This window comes from Lissotriton vulgaris, chromosome 5, assembly GCF_964263255.1.
Source record: "Lissotriton vulgaris chromosome 5, aLisVul1.2, whole genome shotgun sequence".
In the NCBI taxonomy this organism is placed as follows: Eukaryota; Metazoa; Chordata; class Amphibia; order Caudata; family Salamandridae; genus Lissotriton; species Lissotriton vulgaris.
Window position 1 is genome coordinate 1,141,771,180 of NC_141693.1, and position 22,099 is coordinate 1,141,793,278.

The 22,099-nt window shown below is 42.3% G+C and overlaps 1 protein-coding gene across 1 annotated transcript in view; it reads left to right on the top strand.

Annotated features, from left to right (window-relative positions):
* The window catches only part of FHIP2A (FHF complex subunit HOOK interacting protein 2A), a 340,036-nt gene that overhangs the window by 208,468 nt on the left and 109,469 nt on the right, over window positions 1-22,099 (top strand). The window contains exon 14 of the mRNA XM_086922896.1: window positions 18,944-19,087. Coding sequence (XP_086779022.1) covers window positions 18,944-19,087 — 144 coding nt within the window. The remainder of the gene's footprint in view (window positions 1-18,943; window positions 19,088-22,099) is intronic.

The window sequence follows — 22,099 nt, forward strand, 5'->3', positions numbered from 1 at the left end:
ATATAAGTTTTGACAATGTACAACTCAAACATAGCGGGCAGCAGGGAAGATCAGGGGGAAGGAAGAGAGAAAACAAAATGCTGTTCCACCATCTCTTTGGTTCTCGACTTATTGCATGATGTTATCCGGAGACCTCCCTTCTAGTGAATGGCATTCAAACAGTAGCTGCGAAAACACATAACTCAATACCCTGAAGACAAACACTTATGAATGCCCAGCACTGTGAGTGAATAGCAGTGGTAACGCAAATTCCTCAAAGAAGTAAAATTGGAGAAAAATGCATCACTCTAATTTGAGGTGTAGAGACAATGTTTTCTTAGACATTATTTCACAGATATGTGCCAGATGTTGTTCTTTGTTTGTATGAAATCCAAAATACCATAAAGGTACATGGGAATGTCTAATAGGTCTTGAACAGTAAGTTGGTATGTTTGTTTAAGTGGTATCTTTGCTCCAGGAATGAAGACAATAGTATAATCATATTGCCGAAAGGGTAGGAAGACCGTCTGCCTCCTTTACACTAACCACATTCAGAAAGTCTTTACAGACATCAGGTTATCCTATTTCATGCAAATTCTCCAATGAGAAGCACATCAGGGGTTATTGCATTAGAGAAGAGGAACAGTTGCAAAATTGGGTTACATGGCACTGAAGCCAGGAAGTCCCTAAAATCATTAACAATCCTGGAGTATCTATGATATCACGGTATCCATTTTGCACGTCATGATTGGTTTACCTTGATTAACGTTCATGTTTTGTCGATTACTTTGCCTGAGTTTTTAGTATTTTAATCCAGTTCAAAAATTGAGTTCAATCTCTTCTTTGAATGGGTATGTTGTGCTTCTTTGAAAAGTCTGATCAATAAATATTCCAGAAACTCCAGACTTAATTAATTCTAATAAGGCAAGTGGGCCTTGTTTAGTGATCACAAAGAATATATGGAAAAAATGTGCTTTTACTTTCAAGGCATGTTTTTAAAAGAGAAACCTTTGGTCCTGGTATGCATTTCAAGATCTTGAAACGTTGTTTACCTCTAATGATGAGCTGGTCCACAATATAAACGTAAACCATCAAGGCCTCCTCTTTCTGTTTTATTTCGCGTTGAAGGTTTGTGCAGGTTTTGATCTGCATGATTTCTTCCTCGACTTCTTCCACTGGAGATTATCGTCCTTTAACAATGTGGGGCATTTATGTACAGGCTCCTGGCAATTCTATTCTTGTCAACTCCTTTGTTGAGCTTCTACCTGTAAAGTGAGGTTGACTGTAGGAGGGTGGATACCGGACTATGGTTACCCCAGATTTTCTGCCTTGTGTTTAGCTGGTTTTCGACTTAGTTGGCCTGGGACCCTGCTAATCAGGGCCCCAGGCTTTCTGCTCTCTCTGTAAAATGGACTCCATGCACCCTAGGTGCATAACCAATCTGGTACTGGACACCTTATCAGCCCCTGTACAGTGCACTATAGGTGCCCAGGGCATAGGTGCATCCAAGGCCTACCAGGGGCTGCAACATATCTTTTGCCACCCCTGGCTGGTCCTTAAATTGACACAACTGGCTGATCACTCAGCTGGGGGCAAGGTCGTGTAATCACCCCTTGCTTAGATATAGTATACCTATATCTACACTTAAAACTGGACACATATATACCTATAAGTCACTCCTATGGCAGGCCTTAGCAATCCTGGAGGCAGAGTGCTTGGTTTTATGTGAGATGGTGCTCTAACATGAGCTGAGCCGGTCTGCAGCTGTCGGGACCAACTCACTTAGCTGTTCCAGGATATTGCCATACCATATACTCTTAAGTGCATTATAATCCATCACGGTTATGTGCTAACTTTGGTTTGGCTTTATCAAAACATGTCGTGTAAGGTGTCATACGCTTTTGGAATCCTACCCCCTCGCAGTCCTGGCGACGGGGGTAGCATTCCACCCCTCTAGAGGGAGAAGACATGTTACTTTGCTAAAACGCGGTTAATTCTAACCAGAGCCTCAGCATCACAAAATGGATGCTGCTGCCAGACACGAGTCTGACCTCCTACTGCTGACCGAAACTTGGCAGGGGAGGGCTGGACAAAGGGTTTCCTGTCGCAGGGAGGTGCTACACCTCCCCAGACAGGAGATAGTGTATTGGGGCAGGGTGGGTTGAATGAAACTAGACACTGCCTGGGGAGCACAAGGCTTCCCCTTGCATAATCCAGTCAAACCAGTTCTGGGGCACACCAGCCCCAGTCCTGGCGCGAAACTGGACAAAGGGAAATGGGTGTAACCACCCCCTTCCCTGGTTCCACCCATAGGAGGGACCTTACAGGTAATCCAGCCCACTAGTTTGGAATAAAGGTGGGAGCAGTGCTAGCGCACATCAGATTATCCTGACTGAAACTTTGATACAGAACTCTGGACCTTCGACATCCCACTCAACGTGGAAGACTGAAGAACCTCCCTTGTGGTCAAGGACTGACCACCCTGTGCAAACAGGCACCATCCAGCGCCTCACCGTTTGCTTTGTTGCAGTTCCCGCCGGAACTCGAGCGACAGAGATCGACAAGACCAGCTTCCCTCGACTCCCAACAGCCCGATCCACAGTCCCAGCGAATCTGAGACCCGTGGAGCGTGGAGCCGGCCATCTTGGAAAAACTACGAAGTGCTGACCGTGCAGCTTCCGAGACTCCGTCAAAGCTGTGCATTGGGGTTTGAAAAGCCCCAGCCCCGAGCAGCTTTTGCACCGAAGCTCACCCCTCCACAATCTCCGAGTACTGCGTGGGGCCCTTCTGCACTTTTCTGCTCGACGCGTTGGTCCGGTCGCTCGCCCGTTGGCTAGTGGCCCCAAAACCGACGAACCTTGAAAACTAACTTGTGAGTCTGGTTGCTCCAGACTTGCCCTCGCTCCCCTGAAAAGGAGCCACCGCTCTGACCTTGCTAGTCCGAGTAAGAAGCGATCTTCGAATCCTGCGTGGGATGCATTTGCCAAGGCCTGTTTGCTCCGATCCGGAAGCCGACACCGCCATCAGCGAGAGCCTTCGTGGGACAGCTCGTGCTCCACTCCTGGTCATCCTAGATGCCCCAGAGTCCACGTGGCAGCGGAGTCAAGCTTCACAACAACCACCTGATTGCGCCAGACATTGCCTGGTTCCTTCCTGGTTCCACCCTAGTCACTGCTGAGTGACCCAGACTCTGTCCCCTCTGCTTTCAGGTACTCTACATCTTCGATCCACCCTTGGATCCAACCGGACACTTCTCTTCTGGACGCCTGCAGCATCTTCATCTCCAGGCACCATTAGACTGCGTGACGAAACCCGACACTTTGGCACCTATGCACCCGCTTCCTGTGGGTGAGGCAACTCATGAACGCCGGTGCTCCTGCATTGGAATACACCTCTAGTGTCTAAGTCTAAAGTTTGGTAATTCTAGTCCAGTCGTAAGACTCCTAAAACTGTAACTCGATAACTTTTACGCACCATTGACTTTGCATTGGTGCATGCGTGTGTTTTTAGCGCTGCACCAGAGTCCCGCGGGCTTTTCCCGACTTCACCACTGCTAGTCCCGAATAGCCCCAGCGATTCCCAAGGCCTCAGGCCTTACCACTGTTCAAGTAGTGATACTTATACCACTATTTTAGTATATGGTTTGAGTGGCCCCTGGGACTCATCCATAATTGTGCAACTTTCATGTTTTACTGTGCTTTTGTTTAAACGCTTGTGCTTCTAGACTCATAAAGAGTATAGAGGATTATTCTGAGAATAAATACATATATTTTTATAATATATAACTTGTGTGGTGTCCTTTCATTTGAGATTACAGGATTGTGATTGGTAAAACAGCTGGCTTCACATGCCCTCTTGAGTTTAGCCTGAAGGCTGCTTAGTCCATGCTACCCCTAGGATAGCTTGTCTATAAGGTTGACTTACAACCACCACCATAAGGGATTGTTTGGACTGATATAAGAATTGGAGACATCATATATCAGGCCAACTTCTCACATTGACCAATTCCATAAATGTAGTGGGTAAGTTTACTGCTAACCATAAGGCATGTTTGAGATCTTATCACAAACTTTGATAGAAAGCAGCGGCTTCCACCATGTCAGTCCATGCTGCTTGGCTGGTGAGATGCAGAACCTGAGCCCAGATGGGCAGTCCAGCCCAGTGAGGAGGCATCTATATCCATGTTAGTCTGAGCCTCCTGAGGCTCAGACTAACAGACCACCTGTCAAAAAGTTGGTGATTTCCACCACTGATCCACCAGTGCTGATCCGCATTAACAGAATGAAAGCTCTGCACCCAAACCATGAGGCTCCCCTGATGATGGAGCCACTGAGACCTCCGGTTCACTAAAATACTACATACAGTTTGATGCCGCATAGGATAATGCACAAGGGAAGAACTCTGCGGAAAGGTATATCCATCGGCACTGAGACTTTTCAATCTGTTATGCAAGCACTTGTATAGTAGGTTCAGATTATGTTTAAGTATAATTTAGTATTGTGTTAATGCATTATTAAGATGGAAAAATATATCTAATGGTTTAAAAAATCTATTGTCCCAACATATCACTGAGTTAGGTGTGCAGTTTTTCCACGTCGTTTAATTTTTCTTTTGCATGACTAACGGTGATTCTGTAGTGTAGTTCCTATATTCCCAATAGGCTCTGCGCATTGGAATACTATGTTCAGCAGTGTAGACGTAGGACTGAGATCGACTAGGTCTCTACTGACTATATTAGACTTAAGGTTTGCCAGCTAGCTCAGAGGTCACTAGAAACATTCTCGAATAAACGGGGAGGAGTTTAACCTCCCTGGATAGACAAGAAGGGATTAGCTTCTGACAACCATATAACATGACAACTTTGCTCCCTCAGAATAAGAGTGTATCTCTAGAGTCGTGTGAAAACAATAGACAGTTATTTCACTCAGTCAGAAGTGCATACTTAGTTTCACCAGAGTGCAGAGAAAAGAGAGACGGGCGTTTTCAATAAAAAGGTGTTATTTATTGAGCAGATGAATTGCCATAATTGCAATACTTATTATAAAGTAAAGTGCGTACAGTAAAAGGAGTATTATGAAATAATACTGTAAAAGCATTGATATGGTTTCTTAGCCATAAGAAACTTTAAAATGGATAAAATATATACATACATATAAACATTGTCTAATGTACTCAACTGGTGCTTCTAAATACGCCTACCCCGGTGTACCTGACCTAAGCCGAATACTGGGAAGGAGTAAGTAAGTAGCAGTTTAGGTTAAGTTGGTTTTGCCAAGGATCTGATTCAAGAATTCTCTTTAAGGATTTAGTCAGCTCCGTACCTGGGTAATAGAATGCAGGAGGTCTGGTATCTCTCTTTCAGGACTCGATATCCCAGCAGCCCGCGAAGGCGGCTGAGAACACCAGAGCTGGATTTTCTCGGCAGGAGAAAAGACAGCGTCTCTCTCAGTGCGTCAAAAGGGAGGGGCAGCGTCCGTGGGCTCTCGCATCAGCTGGGCTCTCGGGCGAGTAGATAGCTGCTCTGCTCCAAAACCACCACCGTGTGTTTGCTTAAGGCAACGTTGGTATATTTATACCTGAAAGGTGTCGGGTTTGATGTAAGGGTGGACATAACACGTCAATAAAGATGTCACTAAGAACTGGCCGTTCTTACAGTACAGGAGTTCTAGGACGAAATCAAAACAAAAGCAAATGGGGATTTCCCAGGTTGCTGGAGGTTTGGTTTGTTTAGAGAACTCGTTGTGCTTTCTAGGAGTCCGGGGAAGTAGCCTTGCTTAATGTGACTGCATGGGCTACAACAAATATGGATATGATTCTTATGCCATTATAGTGATTATATTGATTATAACCGTACAAGGGCATAAAATAGAAATATCGATTTAGGTTCCTAGATAAAAAGACAATACCCACTCCACGATCTAATGTCCATCATTACTAAAACTAAGCAATAGTAAACATTTAAAGGTGCATGTGTATTCCAACCCACCCCAAACTACATTTTTGCATTCGAAATGGTGTATGCGAAATACACGAAAAATGATTATAGGTACTGTACACTTTTTAAGCAGTGTAATCATTCAGTCAAAGAGGCCTATATACATATTAGCCGAATGATTTGCGAAAATTACACATGAAATGGCTCTTAATACAGAAAAGAAGGTCGAGACCATTCCATCACAGATAAATATAGCTGTAAATGTGTTAGAGGCTGAGGTAATATTTTGTCCCTAGAGTTCCTAAAAATAGAAGCTCTGTTCTTTAAGAATAGTTCTACTTTAAGCAGAGTACATGTGCCGGCAAAAAGTAAATATTTTGGAAGTTGGAAAAAAAATTTTTCGCTTTCAGGGGAGAAAAATAGTCCCAAATGTTTTCAGTAGCTTTCGTTTATCAAAGCTGAAGGCCGAATTCAGAGTTCAGGGGAACGCTGTGTGCTCGTAGATTAAAAAGTTTATTCTCTCTGTTCAGGGGAGAACATCATTTCATACAGACTTGCAAAAAATTGGTCTACGACATCAGCTGAAAGTTCGACCAAGTTTGAAAATGCCGCAACAGTGCAGTCATGAAAATGATTGCTATCATCGATGTCAGGATCAGCAATGCTCACAGAAGGCCTTACCTGGGTGATGCTGCTCTCATCTCGTACTTCACTGCCACCTAATCGTAGTGGTGAAGTCTCAACGAATTCCGTCATCAGAATGGGTAGCCGCTGGGGACAACACGATGCATGAGTCGTTACCGGACTTAGCAAAGTATCTGTATCCAAAGGTACTGCTGATGGTAGTGGAAGACAGACGTCCAACACGCATTCTTCTCCGCATAGCATACATCAAAGCACAGGTAGGATGCAATTCTGCCAGATAGGTCTGAATGAAAGAAACCAGGTCATATTCAGATCTCTTAGCCGGGCTAATCTAAGGACTTTAGTTATGCGGTCCCGATAGCGTATAGCTAGGATCGTTTCTTCCATTGTTGCTGAAGTCTGGTCTTCGACTTGGCTTGCCATATCGGAGCAGAAGGGTCAAAAATAAAATTCCTGCTACGAGTCCCAAAAGTAGTGGTAGGCCGCCAAAGACCGAATGGACAAAATTGGGAAAGATGCCCAGAACTGTTTCGAAGGGAGTTAACAGTCCCGAAAAAAATTGTCTTAAATATATGTGGGATACCAATGGCATCAGACCTATTTAGGATTTGGCTTAGCATTTCTACGAAATGCACGGGGCAATTTGTTGATAAAAGGGTATGTATCTCTGATGTTGTCCTTGCAACTAGAAGATCATATGTTTCTTTTGATGCCGTTAAAGGCACAGTTGTCTGTAAAAGAACAGACTTCATTCTGCTTAAAGTATCAATTCGAATAGACGAGATATTCAAAGAAGGCCAAATCGTCGCCTCTGTATCTGGAGTGCTGTTTGGGTACAATACTTGCAAACAGCAAGTGACCCTGGAACTAACGCTTACGAGATAGGCTTTTCCTGGCACCATGCCACAACAGCTGTGGTCCACTATTAGAATATAGCTCCCGTTAGAAAGCCGTCTAAAGAATGGCTCTATTTGTGTTGCAGGTGTGCCATGCTGGTGACATGAAAGGTTATTTGAAGTCCCCTCACAGGCCCCATGCAAATTAATACCTTGGCACAGAAGTATACCGCTTACTGATTGTTTACAAGTGTTACCACTAAGAAATACATTCTGTTTCTTTTCACTATAGCATGTGTGTGTAAGGTAATTTCCATGATGACTTAATGTACCCTTTACCCAACCTTTCATACTGGCCTGCTGGTATATACTCTTGGCAGTATTTAAATTGGAAAGTTGTTATCGGAATTGTTATTATTCCGTGTATTATCCATTCAATGACAGGTCTTTCTGACATTGTCAATGGTAATCTCTCAAGTTTTTCAATGCTCAGAATCGTATAGTCTACTCCTTTTTTTGCCAAACGGATTTGTTTATCAGTAAGGTTAAAGATAGAAAATAATGACGTTGTGTTTATCAAACGCCATGGCACGTAGCCTGAACGCAGATTTTGCAACGTCCAGCCGAGCTGTACAATAGAACGCAATTGGGACTGACCGTGATGTAACATTAGTAAGCCCTGATCTATTATATCGATAGCAGATGATACAATACTGTCCAGTGAATATATTCTGGAAGACAGATTCATTAACCCATTGTCCACAACAGAAAGTGTAATGTAATGTGAATGTGGGATTCTTGTAAAGCGCACTGTTACTCTACCCGAGTGTCCTGGCGCTGTAGACCGCTGGGGAACCCGTCCTGGTTTTCCCTGTGAGATGGTCCCTTTCTGGGTATCTCCACGGTGAAACCAGGCATCCCGGCATCTGTGGGGGGCCATTGTAGAGATGAGGCAAGTTCAATGCCCAGAGTTACCGAGTGTGTTCCCTGGTTAGAGTAGGCACTGAGGTGAGAATTATCGAGTCCGTTGACCCCTGGTCCACGACCCTGTCGCGTCGGGAATTGAACCCTGGTCCCGGGCCGTTCTCTGCTCACAGGTCTGCCGCCTCTAACCAGTGAGCCCCACCTCTCCACAAGTGATCGAATTAATTTGGAAAGATCAATTTCTTGTATTTTTTCTGCTATTTCAATTTGCATTACTTTCCATGCTTCGTTGTACGCAGCGTATATGCTGGCCGCTATGAAACGTTTGACGCTGTTTGCGTGGTCCCATTATGAAATCACGCAAGTCAGCACCGTCTTTAAGTAAACTCAAGTGTTGCTTACTTTCAGCCAGTGTGGATTTCTGTAGCCACTCAAGGCATAGTTTTCCTACACTGTATGTTGTTACTATCCCTGGATGTTGTCTCTGGGAGTATCTAGGGTCTGGTCTGGTCATTTTGAACCCCTGTTTTTGTTCAGGAATCTATCTTGACAGGTATTTGTGTCTGTAGGCCAGATCAACCACTTTTTCCAATCAGGATGTGTTCTGTTTTGGTGTAAAATATGGGATACGTCTATCTCAACATCTGTAGTGGTGTTACTATCAGGTATCAGCTTTGGAATAGGCGGTTTGTTTAAGTCTTTAATCTTAGCTAGGCCAAGACAAGTAGTCTGTTGAATGGTGTCATTCAAGAATATTATTTATTCTGGGATCATGCAGGCTCTAAATAATACTTCTAAACCTTGGACCTGCCATTCTTTTGTACCCCAGATGGTTTTTGTTTCAATGTTGTTTTTCCAGAATTCAAAACCAAATGTAATAATTTTTTCATAAAATGTTTCAAAATAAATCAATTTAGTATTTGTCAACATTGTTTTTATCCCGGTCTTATTTAACAGTTTGAAGTAAAACGTTTCTGCATCACTTGTGGTAAACCCTGAGAAGTATGGAAATTTCCCATAAAATGTTTTTGAATTGCTTTTTGGTGGAGTCGCACAATGTTCCCATTGATTATACTTAAAAACATTTCTAGGTTGAGCAGATTTATGTAAATAGTGATGTGCAAAGTGATTGTAACAGTACATCTGTTCATAATTCGACGAACCCTGTAAGTAAACATGTTCAGTAAATTTTGCTGACATTACTAAATCTGACATCATATTATTTATGCTTTCAAAGTCCCAATCATCAGAGAATGTACTTGGTTTTACAAAGTCACTTAATGAAACCTTGAACTGATGTGGATATTTCAAGAGTTCAACCGGGCCATAGATTTCGTAATCAGTTTTGTCCTAAGCTACCCCACCGGGTATTGGAATGGCTGTGACATTCACTGATAGTTCTCTTTTCTTGCTGTGAGATGACTTGTGTGGCTTTAGGACCAAGTTGATGTTATGACTTGCTGTGTCCATTGTACTGTATTTTCCCTCAATTAATTTTCCCAAACAAAGTACCATGATGAGCCAAAGCAGGAGGAAAAGTACACCTAACACAATGCAAAATTCAATCAATGGAGAAATCAGATATGTTTCTTTGAGTTGATGAAAGAGTTCAGTTAATTTGCCTTTGAAAGTTTTTGTTTTTGGCGATTCTTCAGGTTCGCTTGGATCTTCAGAAAAGTTATCGAAACTGATGAAGTAGCCAGATGCATTTCTGTCAATTGTTGGAATTGCTTCCGAATTTTCTTTTGTTTTTTAATATTTTCTTTCATTAGCATAGTCGGATGCTACATCGTCGTAGACGGGTGTTTCTTGACGAACTGTTGTAATTTGGGTTTCAAGAGGCACAAGTTCCATGGCATTATTGCATAGTCCTTTTTTATTCACTGCAGGTTTATCAAATGTGATTAGTCTCTCAGTTTGAACCTCTTGGATTGTAGCAAATGTGGGTGTTCTGCTATTTCTTGGGAGTCCACTGGGCCTACTACTTATTATTGGCCACATGATTGTGGTTTTACCAGGTCGATTGATACAACTCGGTTCTCCTTTTTACCAGCAAGGGGCGGTAGTACGATTGATCTTGTTCCGCTGACAGCTAAGACAGGTACTGCTTTTCTGTAAGAATGCCCAAATTCCTTTTTCACCGCGATCTTCTCTCTGACCAGATCCCCGATCTTTGGAATCCAGACAGGCCTTGCTGGGACAGGTGGTTTATCTTCAGTGGCTGTTGGCTGCTGTTTTAACTTTATGTTGCTCAGGTCTTTTCTTTTTTCATGTAAGTCCTGTAAAACAGCCGAACGATCTTTGATATCAAAGCATTTTCTTTCTACCACTGAAGTATGACTATCTAAGTCCTGAATATGCATTCTAGTTCCGAACAATAGTTCGTACGGGCTGAAACCTTTTAGAGAATTTCTTGGCAGATTGTTAAGACTACGTTGGACACTTGTTAAATGTTGGACCCACCCATCACCCGAACTTAATGCCCTCGCCGTTATAGATTGCTTTATGTCCCGGTTTTTTCTTTCCACAATCCCATTTCCCTCAGGATGGAAGGGACAAGAGTACCGCAATGCAATGCCCATGCCGGTCATGGCCTCCTTATAAGCTCGAGAGCTAAAAGCAGGACCCTGGTCAGAATGTAGCATGCCAATTGCGTATGTGCCGATAAAGACTCGCAAATCTTTTATAACAGTTCTGGCGTCAGCAGAGCGCTGGGGCCACATCCAAATGAATCTCGTGCAGGAATCCACTGCGACCATGATATATTTATAGTTACCATCCCTTTGTAAGGGACCACAGTGGTCCAGGTAAACACAAGCTAAAGGTCTATCTGAAATTAGAAGGGGCGTCTCTGCTGGTCGTTTCACTGTTGATACTTTCATTCTTTGGCATATTTCGCATTCTAGCACATATTTCCTAGTTTGTATTCTCATGCGCGGCCATCAATATCTCTGTTTTAATAATGATATTGTGGCGGAAACACCAGCATGTGCAGAAGCGAGACCTTCGTGTGCCGCTGTAATTAGTCCTAACCTGTGTTCCATGTTTGGAATTGCCCTATCCCCCACTCCAGGGATTCGAGCAAAAGGAACATTATTTGCATCAGTTATGTATGAGTACTTTACTGGAAAGCCTTTCGGGAGTGTTTTTCTGTCCTGTTTTACTGACACACTGACAGCTTGCAATATATCGCTGTCTATTTTTGTTTTTGACAGGGTGATAGCAGCTACGGAAGCCGTTTGCACAGCTGCCTTCGCGGCTTCATTAGCCAATGAATTCCCTGCAACGTGAACGCCATCACGTTGATGACTCAGTGTATGTATCACGTGAGTCTTTTGTAGTTCTTCCTGTAAAAGAACTACTTGTTCCCAAAGCATTTTATGCTTGATTGTGCCACCTTTTGCATCTTTGAAACCGTTTTGAACCCAGTTCTGCAGGTATTCATTATAAGACTGAACGCAGTAATATGAATCGCACACTATTGGTGTGGGGAATTCGCGATCGGTATTTTCAAGCGCCATCTTAAATGCTAGTAGTTCAGCTCGCTGAGCTGTACAATCTCCTACAGATTGCGTTTTAGTGACCAGTGGTCTAAATTTTCCTTTGTGCCAACGACCTTTAACAATCGCGCACGCAGCACTGTAAGCTTGTTTACCCCCAACTGCGGGTTGTGCTGATCCGTCTGTATATATTACACAGCAGAAGTGTTCTAGAGGCAGGATTTCGGTTGGCAGGGGACATTCATATTCATATTGTAGAAATTCTTGTGTTTTTAAATTAGGATCAAATTTGTATACTACGTCTGTTGCAGCAAGAGATTTAACCCATTGGATCCATCTCGGATGTAGTGCCTTAGCATTTGGAATGCTTGCTTTTGTTACCGCTTCTAGGGCTGGTACCGGTGTAACGATTATTATTAGTTTACCTTGTGCTAGGGCTCTTTCTTTTGCTACAGCAGTCTGAACCGCAGTTAGAATTTTTTCAGTTGAACTGAATTTCATTTCAGCTTTTGTGTACAAATGTGATTTGTAAGCTATTGGTACCATTTCTCCCTCATTAGAAGTTAGGTACGTGAATCCGCATCTTCCTGGGATGATTCGTATTACAAGGTTGCGTGTGTTGTCGCGAATTTGTAATTTTGTTTTAGCTAACATGTCTGTTTGCAATGATCTCAAAATCTCTGTGTGTTTCAGTCCAATTGATTGGTTTAAAATCAGGTTTTATTAATTCATAGAGAGGTTTAACCCTCTCTGCATAATTTAGAATATAAGTTCTTCCGAAATTCAGGAAACCTAGTATTGATTGTGAGTTCTTCAGCGTTTTTGGTGCTTGGAGTACAGCACACTTTTCTAAGAAGTTGTCTGCTAGGCTTTTGCCTTCACTTGATAATTCATATCCTAAAAACAGGACAGTTAGATGGGCAATTCGTGACTTTTTAAAGTTGAATTTGTAACCCTCTGCTGCGAACCCAAGTATTATGGTGTTCACTCTTTTCAAGTGAGTATCCAAGTCATCATCTGTGAGATAGATGTCGTCGACATAAGATAATGCCTCATCATCATATATTTGTAGTAACTCTGTTACCCTTGCTGAGAATAATCCTGGGCTATTCTTGAATCCCTGTGGGAGTCGACAGAAATTTTCTGTGAACCCATTATTGAGAAAGCGGTTAAATACCTGCTTTGCAATGTTTTGACAAAAGAATTTATTAAAGATGTCTAATGTTGTTGTTTTTTTTTTTGCGAACGATGTTATTCATTAGTGCTGCACTGTGTGAGTTTTGTACTGCAAACGTTTTGCAACATGAGTTAAGGTGTCTGTAGTCCAAGACTAGACGATACGAGTCGTCTGGTTTGGAGACAGGAAACAAAGGATTGTTCATTTGAGAGGTGCATGTTTCTATCACCCCTTGGTATTCAAGTTGATCTAAGATCTCCCTGACTTGTTTTTTAGCTTCTTGCTTAATTGGGTACTGCCTTTGTGCAGTTGGTTGACATTTTAACTGGATTTTGTGAGGAGGGGAGTCCTCATCCCATCCTACATGATTTTTATATAATGCAGGAGCTTGGGCTACTGCCCATTTTCTTGCAATATGTATTTTCTATGAATTGGAATATGATTTGAGAAGGCAGGCATAATCATTTCTTCGCCATGGGGGCACTCCCTGACAAACTCTGGCGGCCAGTCTTTCTCAGCTAATAGGATGTCATAGCCTTTTGAAAGGTTATCCCAAAACAGACCCCTTACTTTCCTAGTCTTATCTCCCTCTATACGCAATGTTATTTCGTATATTTTATGAGGTTTGCTAACTCTGGTATCTGCAGTTTCCACCTGAATGTTTTCATTCGTGTCCACTGTCTCCAGATGATTCATCAGGATCTTACGAGCTATTGTCACTTCTGCTGCGCTGTCTAGCATTATCTGGGCCCACTCTCCGTTTTTCAGCTGTGTCCTCAGTATCCTCGGCATGTTTGATTATTTTAATACTAGCTACCTTCTTTCTTGGAAATTGTATTTTTTTTACTTTGAGCAGGTTCCTTGTCTTTGGACTTGATGTGCTCTTCCCTGTGTTCTGACCTTCCTCTTCTTTCCGATTTCTGCGAGGAAGTCTGAAAAGATCGAGAGGGACATGTATCAATATCTTGATATCTATCAGGTTTTTTTCAAATTATCCCTATTTCTAAGGTTGTATCTTTTCTCAGAGGGCTCCCTCTGGGGAAACTTATGTCCTTGGTCCGGAGATCTTTCTCTCCGCCGAGGAGACCTTCCTCTGGACTGGAATCTTTTTTCTTTAGGAGCGGATTGTTTATTCCCATCCCAGCTCTTTTTTGGAGTGTTTAGATTGTTTTTAATAAATATCTTTTCAGGATTTTCAGTTAGTTGGGGTTTTACCGGTTTCCCACCCAAACTATCTCTACCTAGTTCTTCATAGGATTTTTCTATGATTTTGGCAAGTTCAATTGGTTGGTCTGTTATATCTGTTTCCTTTAATTTCTGGAAATTTTTTATATCATCCCTTGCCATTTGAACTAATTCCCTATATGTCTTTGTTAATTCTTTTAGTTTAACTAGGAGTTGTTCGCTTGACATTATTTTGTAGTCTGGGTGTGTTGCATAGTTGTATAGGACCGACCCGTTTCTTCTGGTCTACCTAGTGGACCGAGCCTGGTGATGTGATTATTATGTTTTAGGGCGCCTTTAAACCAGAGCAGGTGCTCTTGGTAATTTAATGGGATTTTAACGTCCTCGAAAGGAGTGTATTCATCCGGAGGTTCCTCTATTTTATAATAGTGGAAGTCGTGTGTTACAGCGTTTGCTGCTGGAAAGTTTATCCATAAATAGAATACCTCTGTCTGCAGATATTCATGGGCCTCTATCACGAATATGACTGTACTACCTCATGATGTCAGTCCGTTTTCTATAAGTTTAAGAGTTATAGTTTTTCTTATGTTGACCGGAATGAGTATAGCATTCGGGTCATTCTGTAGGAGACTTGTGTCATCCTCTAGGAGTTGAGCTGCTATTCTAGCTGTCTCCCTTTCTTCTTCACTTTCCCCCATTTTACTGGTAGAAAGGTTTTTGTTGCAGATCAAGTTTCAAGGAAACAAAGATTAGGTGCACAATATTTTGGAATACTGTATCCTTCAACGTTTACTAAACCAAAAACTCTACATAGGAATCTCTTCCTACTAAGTTCCGGCGGATTTTAACCTCTTACCCACTCCAGACGTCTTTTGGAGTATTTACGGGGAAAAAGGGTCGTTGTGAAAAAGCACGACTGAGTTACTCTAACGTCTTGCGTTAGGTTTATCGCCTTACAAAACGTTGGGCGCCATGTAGTGTAGTTCCTATATTCCCAATAGGCTCTGCGCATTGGAATAATATATTCAGCAGTGTAGACGTAGGACTGAGGTCGACTAGGTCTCTACTGACTATATCTCTACTGACTATATTAGACTTATGTTTTGCCAGCTAGCTCAGAGGTCACTAGAAACTTTCTCGAATAAACGAGGAGGAGTTTAACCCCCCTGGATAGACAAGAAGGGATTAGCTTCTGACAACCATATAACATGACAACTTTGCTCCCTCAGAATAAGAGTGTATCTCTAGAGTCGTGTGAAAACAATAGACAGTTATTTCACTCAGTCAGAAGTGCATACTTAGTTTCACCAGAGTGCAGAGAAAAGCGAGACGGGCGTTTTCAATAAAAAGGTGTTATTTATTGAGCAGTCTTCTTTCTCATGCAAGAGAAATGAATTGCCATAATTGCAATACTTAATATAAAGTAAAGTGCGTACAGTAAAAGGAGTATTATGAAATAATACTGTAAAAGCATTGATATGGTTTCTTAGCCATAAGATACTTTAAAATGGATAAAATATATACATACATATATACATTGACTAAACATACTCACCTGGTGCTTCTAAATACGCCTACCCCGGTGTACCTGACCTAGGCCTAATACTGGGAAGGAGTAAGTAGCAGTTTAAGTTAAGTTGGTTTTGCCAAGGATCTGATTCAAGAATTCTCTTTAAGGATTTAGTCAGCTCCGTACCTGGGTAATAGAATGCAGGAGGTCTGGTATCTCTCTTTCAGGACTCGATATCCCAGCAGCTCGCGAAGGCGGCTGAGAACACCGGAGCTGGATTTTCTCGGCCGGAGAAAAGACAGCGTCTTTCTCAGTGCGTCAAAAGGGAGGGGCAGCGTCCGTGGGCTCTCGCATCAGCTGGCCTCTCGGGCAAGTAGATAGTTGCTCTGCTCCAAAACCACCACCGTGTGTTTGCTTAAGGCAACGTTGGTATATTTATACCTGAAAGGTGCCAGGTTTGACGTAAGGGTGGACATAAGACGTTAATAAAGATGTCACTAAGAACTGGCCGTTCTTACAGTACAGGAGTCCTAGGACGAAATCAAAATCAAAGCAAATTGGGATTTCCCAGATTGCTGGAGGTTTGGTTTGTATAGAGAACCGTTGTGCTTTCTAGGAGTCCGGGGAAGTAGCCTTGCTTAATGTGACTGCATGGGCTACAACAAATATGGATATGATTCTTATGCCATTATAGGGATATTATTGATTATAACCGTACAAGGGCATAAAATAGAAATATCGATTTAGGTTCCTAGATAAAAACACAGTAATTCCGAACTTGCTTTTCTTGTTTGGTCACCCAAAAGAAATATGATGCTTACCAACACTGTTCTTTAGCACCAGTGCCCCAAAGGAGAGCTTGCAGAAGACACACAGTTTGCAATTACCCACATTATAGATTCTCAGTAATCTAACACTGATTGGTTAAAGCAGGATGTCGACTTTTTGAGCTAACTACTAGTGTGGCTCAAAGAGATACCAGTGACCTTTCACAAGACGCTATGCTCTCAATTACATCTGGCACAGTCAAGCTGGGGAATGCACATGCCAAATCTTCCCAGATACATGTACCCAAGATGGTAATGCCATTTAACTACACAACGGTACAAAAGGGGGTGGTGATGGACGGAGCATCTGAATCAATCAAACACTCACACCCAGTCAAAAGATCTGGGTTTAATCCATCACCGTTCTTTAGCCCACTCTGCCACCCCAGTTCAGACATGGCTATATGCAAATCAGTCTGACCCTGTGCCTCATGGGAACAGTCCAGCCCGAACTGCCAAACCATGTCTTCCCTGGACCGGAAACAAGCTTCCGAGGACCGGTTTCTGGCATTCCAGCCGTCTTCAGCCCGGCTTGCTTGAATCCAGTGGCAAAGTGAGCAAGGGACTCACGTCTGAGTATACCCTACCACACTTATGGCGGCCAAACGAGGTACAAAAGGGGGTGGTGATGGACGGAGCATCTGAATCAATCAAACACTCAAACCCAGTCAAAAGATCTGGGTTTAATCCATCACCACCCCCTTTTGTACCGCTTTTGGCCGCCATAAGTGTGGCAGGGTATGCTCAGACGTGAGTCCTTGCTCACTTTGCCACTGGATTCAAGCAAGCCGGGCTGAAGACGGCTGGAATGCCAGAAACCGGTCCTCGGAAGCTTGTTTACGGTCCAGGGAAGACATGGCTTGGCAGTTCGAGCTGGACTGTTCCCATGAGGCACAGGGGCAGACTGATTTGCATATAGCCATATCTGAACTGGGGTGGCAGAGTGGGCTAAAGAACAGTGATGGATTAAACCCAGATCTTTTGACCTGGTGTGAGTGTTTGATTGATTCATATGCTCCGTCCATCACCACCCCCTTTTGTACCGCTTTTGGCCGCCATAAGTGTGGCAGGGTATGCTCAGACGTGAGTCCCTTGCTCACTTTGCCACTGGATTCAAGCAAGCCGGGCTGAAGACGGCTGGAATGCCAGAAACCGATCCTCGGAAGCTTGTTTCAGGTCCAGGGAAGACATGGCTTGGCAGTTCGGGCTGGACTGTTCCCATGAGGCACAGGGTCAGACTGATTTGCATATAGCCATGTCTGAACTGGGGTGGCAGAGTGGGCTAAAGAACGGTGATGGATTAAACCCAGATCTTTTGACTGGGTGTAAGTGTTTGATTGATTCAGATGCTCCGTCCATCACCACCCCCTTTTGTACCATTTAACTACACAAGCCAAACCGTGCTAAAGATTAAACAATACTCATACAACCAATAATATACACTAAACCAGCATGTTAATTCTACCCATACTAATGATCCAATTCAAACAATCCGAAAACAGATTCTGTTCTGTGACCAATTACCCAAGGACAGGTTATAAAGGTGTCCTAAATCTGGCAGCAGCATGAATCCATACTAATGGCAGTAAAGCGTAAGAAAAGTCTTGCTAGGAATAAATTTGTTACTGGGCACCTTTGTGCCTTTGCATGGGACTGGGTAGCTCAAGTCAGGTAAGAGCACTCTCAGCTTTTTGACCTCACGTATGTGTAACAACTTTAGCGTGCCATGGCCTTTTATCAGTATGCAAGATTACACTTTTGGGTACACCTTGAATTTGGGTAAGGCAAAAGTACAAACTCAGAATGCAGTGTGTTTTGCTTGCAAAAATGTCAGTACTGGCGGAACGGGTGTTGGACACCGGTATCTCACATAGTGCGGTGCCACTTGGCAACTTGAACACTACTTGTCATGTGAAGAATATGCATGTGTTTAAACCACTGTGTGCAATTAAGGGCATAGATTCATATCGTGGTTGATCAGTGGATGGCAAGCTTCTATACCCAGGGAGTATTCTGTTCGAAACATGGACCCGTTGTCAGCATGACGTGCATCTTCTTTAGAAAACAACCCTGTTTACTGTGTCCATGGTACCCATTTCTTTTCCTCAGAGCCGCTTCCTGGCAATGTGTATTCATCCTGCTGGCCAGAAGTAGACTCATGGACCGCCCTTAAAAACTGTACTATGTGCTGCTTTGTCATCTGGTAAGGTCGATGATCTGTCACATCACTGTGTTCCCTACCACGCTGCTTTCATTGACCTTGCTTGGTACTATCTAACACTAAAATTGGTCCACAAGGTCAGTCCCCTGTTATGTAGTGTGTTGTGTGTCATTTCTAGATTCACCCTTCCTCGTGCAGTGAAATGTGGTCAGTTCAATCAACGACTCTGCATTAATATGTGGTCATGTGCCTATTCATTTCTAGTTTCGTGATTACTGTGCTATCTGTATTCGGTGGGAATGGCCCAACTACCCAAAGGCACTGGAAAAATGCAATTTGGAAGCACCTTTCTTTGAGGGACATTTTGTGAAAGTTTTGTTTGACAGAATGGGGAGGATCCTTGATCAGGTAAGAAAAGAAAATATTTAAAACCTTTAAAAAATGCTTTATGAATGTGAGTAATAAAATTAGTTGTGCCCGCAGCTGAAAAAACAAAGGTGTGTTTAAGTACTAAGAGGACTAGTTTATTGCAGGTCAGCTTGATTAGTGTATTTAACTAATGGTTTACACAAAGAATTGTAGAGATATGAGACTACTGGTATAAATTGCACAAGCACATGATGGCTGGAAAAAGAATGGCATATTTTTGGAGAATGCATAAAAAAGTAATACAAAGGCAGCTTTTGTTAATCATTACGGGGAGTGACTTCTTAAACTAGCTTGTAGACTAAGAACTGATATTAGTAGGATATGTGCTGGTGTATAATAACCTAGTGTAAGTTGTGGATTTTCTGTAGAGGAAGATGGTTTGTGTAGTCTTTAGTGTGCTTGGATTGCCTGTATGCCTGAGCTGGTGTCTGGAATATTGACAATGAATGATGTAATAGAATACTGGTGTGTAGCACAGATTGGAAGCTAGGAGATGGGGACAGTTAGATGGAGGATGGAGCTCTCGGTGAAGAGCAGTACCCACTGTGAGATATGCGTGCTGTACACTTGTGTGTGGTGGTGCGAATAGAGAAAAAGCAGTACCCTTTCACTAAAGGTACCCTGTGATGCGGGATGTGGGAGAAGAGATGTACCATGCTATAAGACGTTGCAATGAGAAGTACCCCATGGAGTGATACTGTGAAGAAGTGTAGTTACCTGTGCTGTTGTGGATGGTAGCTACATGTTTTGCCTGAGCACGATCTGGGACAAATAGTAAACCTGTTAAAGTAGGAAGATTTGACAAGTGTTTTGTACAGGAGCGCGGTACATTTGTTATTGTTTTGTGTTTTATTCAATGGAGTTGGTCAGTGTTCTGCTTGAATGCTAGTGTTTGGTGCAACTCTAGTGTGATATAGGGGGAGTCCTTCTTCGTGGGGTGTGAAGCCCAAGATTGTATTACTGGACTGCTGTATTGTTTAATCTTTGGTAATGTTTTTTTCTATACATATGTTGTAGGCTGTCATTGCGTTTAGAAAGTATCACAACTTTTTCTGGTTCTGTTTCCAGAGGGTGTTTTACTGGGTGCAGATTAAGGGCTTTCTTCGACCTAGCTCTTGATCATTGTTGGTCTGAGCTGCTGGTGTGATTAGGTATTGGATGTGTTAGAGTACTCGACTGCACTTTATGTGTGAGTGCTTGGTGGAGTATGTTGAACATCTGTGGATGTGCATATTGGAGCCCTTGGGTAGGTGTAGAAACTCAGTTTGTGTCACCTGCATAATTTGGTAGTGTGATGTAGATGTCTGGTGACTTTTTGTCCCAGTGGTGTGAAGCCAGGTTTTGTGTTGGTTGGTCAAAAGAGTTTTCACTGGTTTTAAGGTGATGTATTGTTAAACTTTCTGCTTTTGTTTGTTTTTGCCTTGAATGCGAAGACTTAGAGATGATGGAGAAACCCTTTGTCGAAGGAAGTGGGTGTTTTTTGTGTCCATTCTGCCTCGTGAACGAGGATCTGGGACTACATGTCTTGCATTCATGTTTCGTTATTTGTAAGAAAGGGACGTGTGTAGTATCCTGTCTTTACCTATTCACTGTATGCCTGAGCTAGCACCTGGAATTTGTGAGTTAATGACGTAATGAAATGTTGATGTGTGGTGTAAAGTGCAAGCTAGGAGCTAGGGACAGTTGATGGGAGGACAGGACCTACCTGCTATTTCTGTAACCTAAGCAACTGACATAAAAGAAAGAACCTGGGGCCAGATGGAGGTGGCTAAATACCAGTCAGTAATGCCGAAATTCGGTAAATTTCAGCGTTGCCGACCTGTATTTAGCCATTCCTAATGTATGTATTTATTTATTTATAAAGTTTTATATAGCGCAGACTAGATCCTGAAGGATATCAGAGCGCTTTACTGTTATAGGGAAAGGTAACAATCGGATCATGATTCGAACATGGGTAGTATAGTAATCATAAGATCAAATATTTCACACATAACAATTCAATTATAGGTCCTGAGTGGACAAGGAGTTGGTTGGCTATATGATGTAGCGTAGTGATATAAGGGAAGTGAGTGAATATCCATATGCAGTAATAATAGTCAATACCATGATAAAATCTAAACATGAATGATATGGGGCTTCTACTAAGCATTGAATCAAGTGGTGAGCATCTAATAGATCATTTATAGACCTGGGTGAGCACGGGATGGGCAAAACAATGTAACATAATGATTTAAGGGGAGCAAACACAAAAATCATGTACAAGAATAATAATTACTACCAAATAATAACCATATACCGGAATGAACCATTCTATGCAAAGTCCGATGCATTTTGGGCAGAAAATAAAAGTACAAGAAAGATATATATATATATATATATATATATATATATATATATATATATATATATATATATATATATATATATATATATATATATATATATATATATATATATATATATATATATATATATATATATATATATATATATATATATATTGCCCCTTCTATTAAGGTAAGAACTTCTTCAAGAGGAATTTTTTTGCTTCCAATTTGAAAGCAGCTTTGGCACAACTACTACAGTGCTGATCCCGAAGGATATCTGACCGCTTTACAGTTACAGGGAAAGATAACCATCAGATCATGATTCGAAGATGGGTAGTATAATAATCATAAGATCAAATAGTTCACACATAACAATTCAATTATAAGTCCAGAGTGGAAAAGGAGTGGGCTATATGATGTAGAGTAGTGATATAAGGGAAGTGAGTGAATAACCATATACAGGTAAGGAATCCGTAAATACTGATTCCTTATTGCTCTTGCATTTAAGGAATCTGTAATACCGATTCCTTAAATGCAATTTAGGAAGCACATTAACCCCTTTACTGCGCTGAACGTTCCGCACTAGTGCGGAATGTTATATTGCGCAGGCGGGGCCGCGACATCCAACGGACGTGCGCAGCACTACCTAGGTAGTGCACGCGAC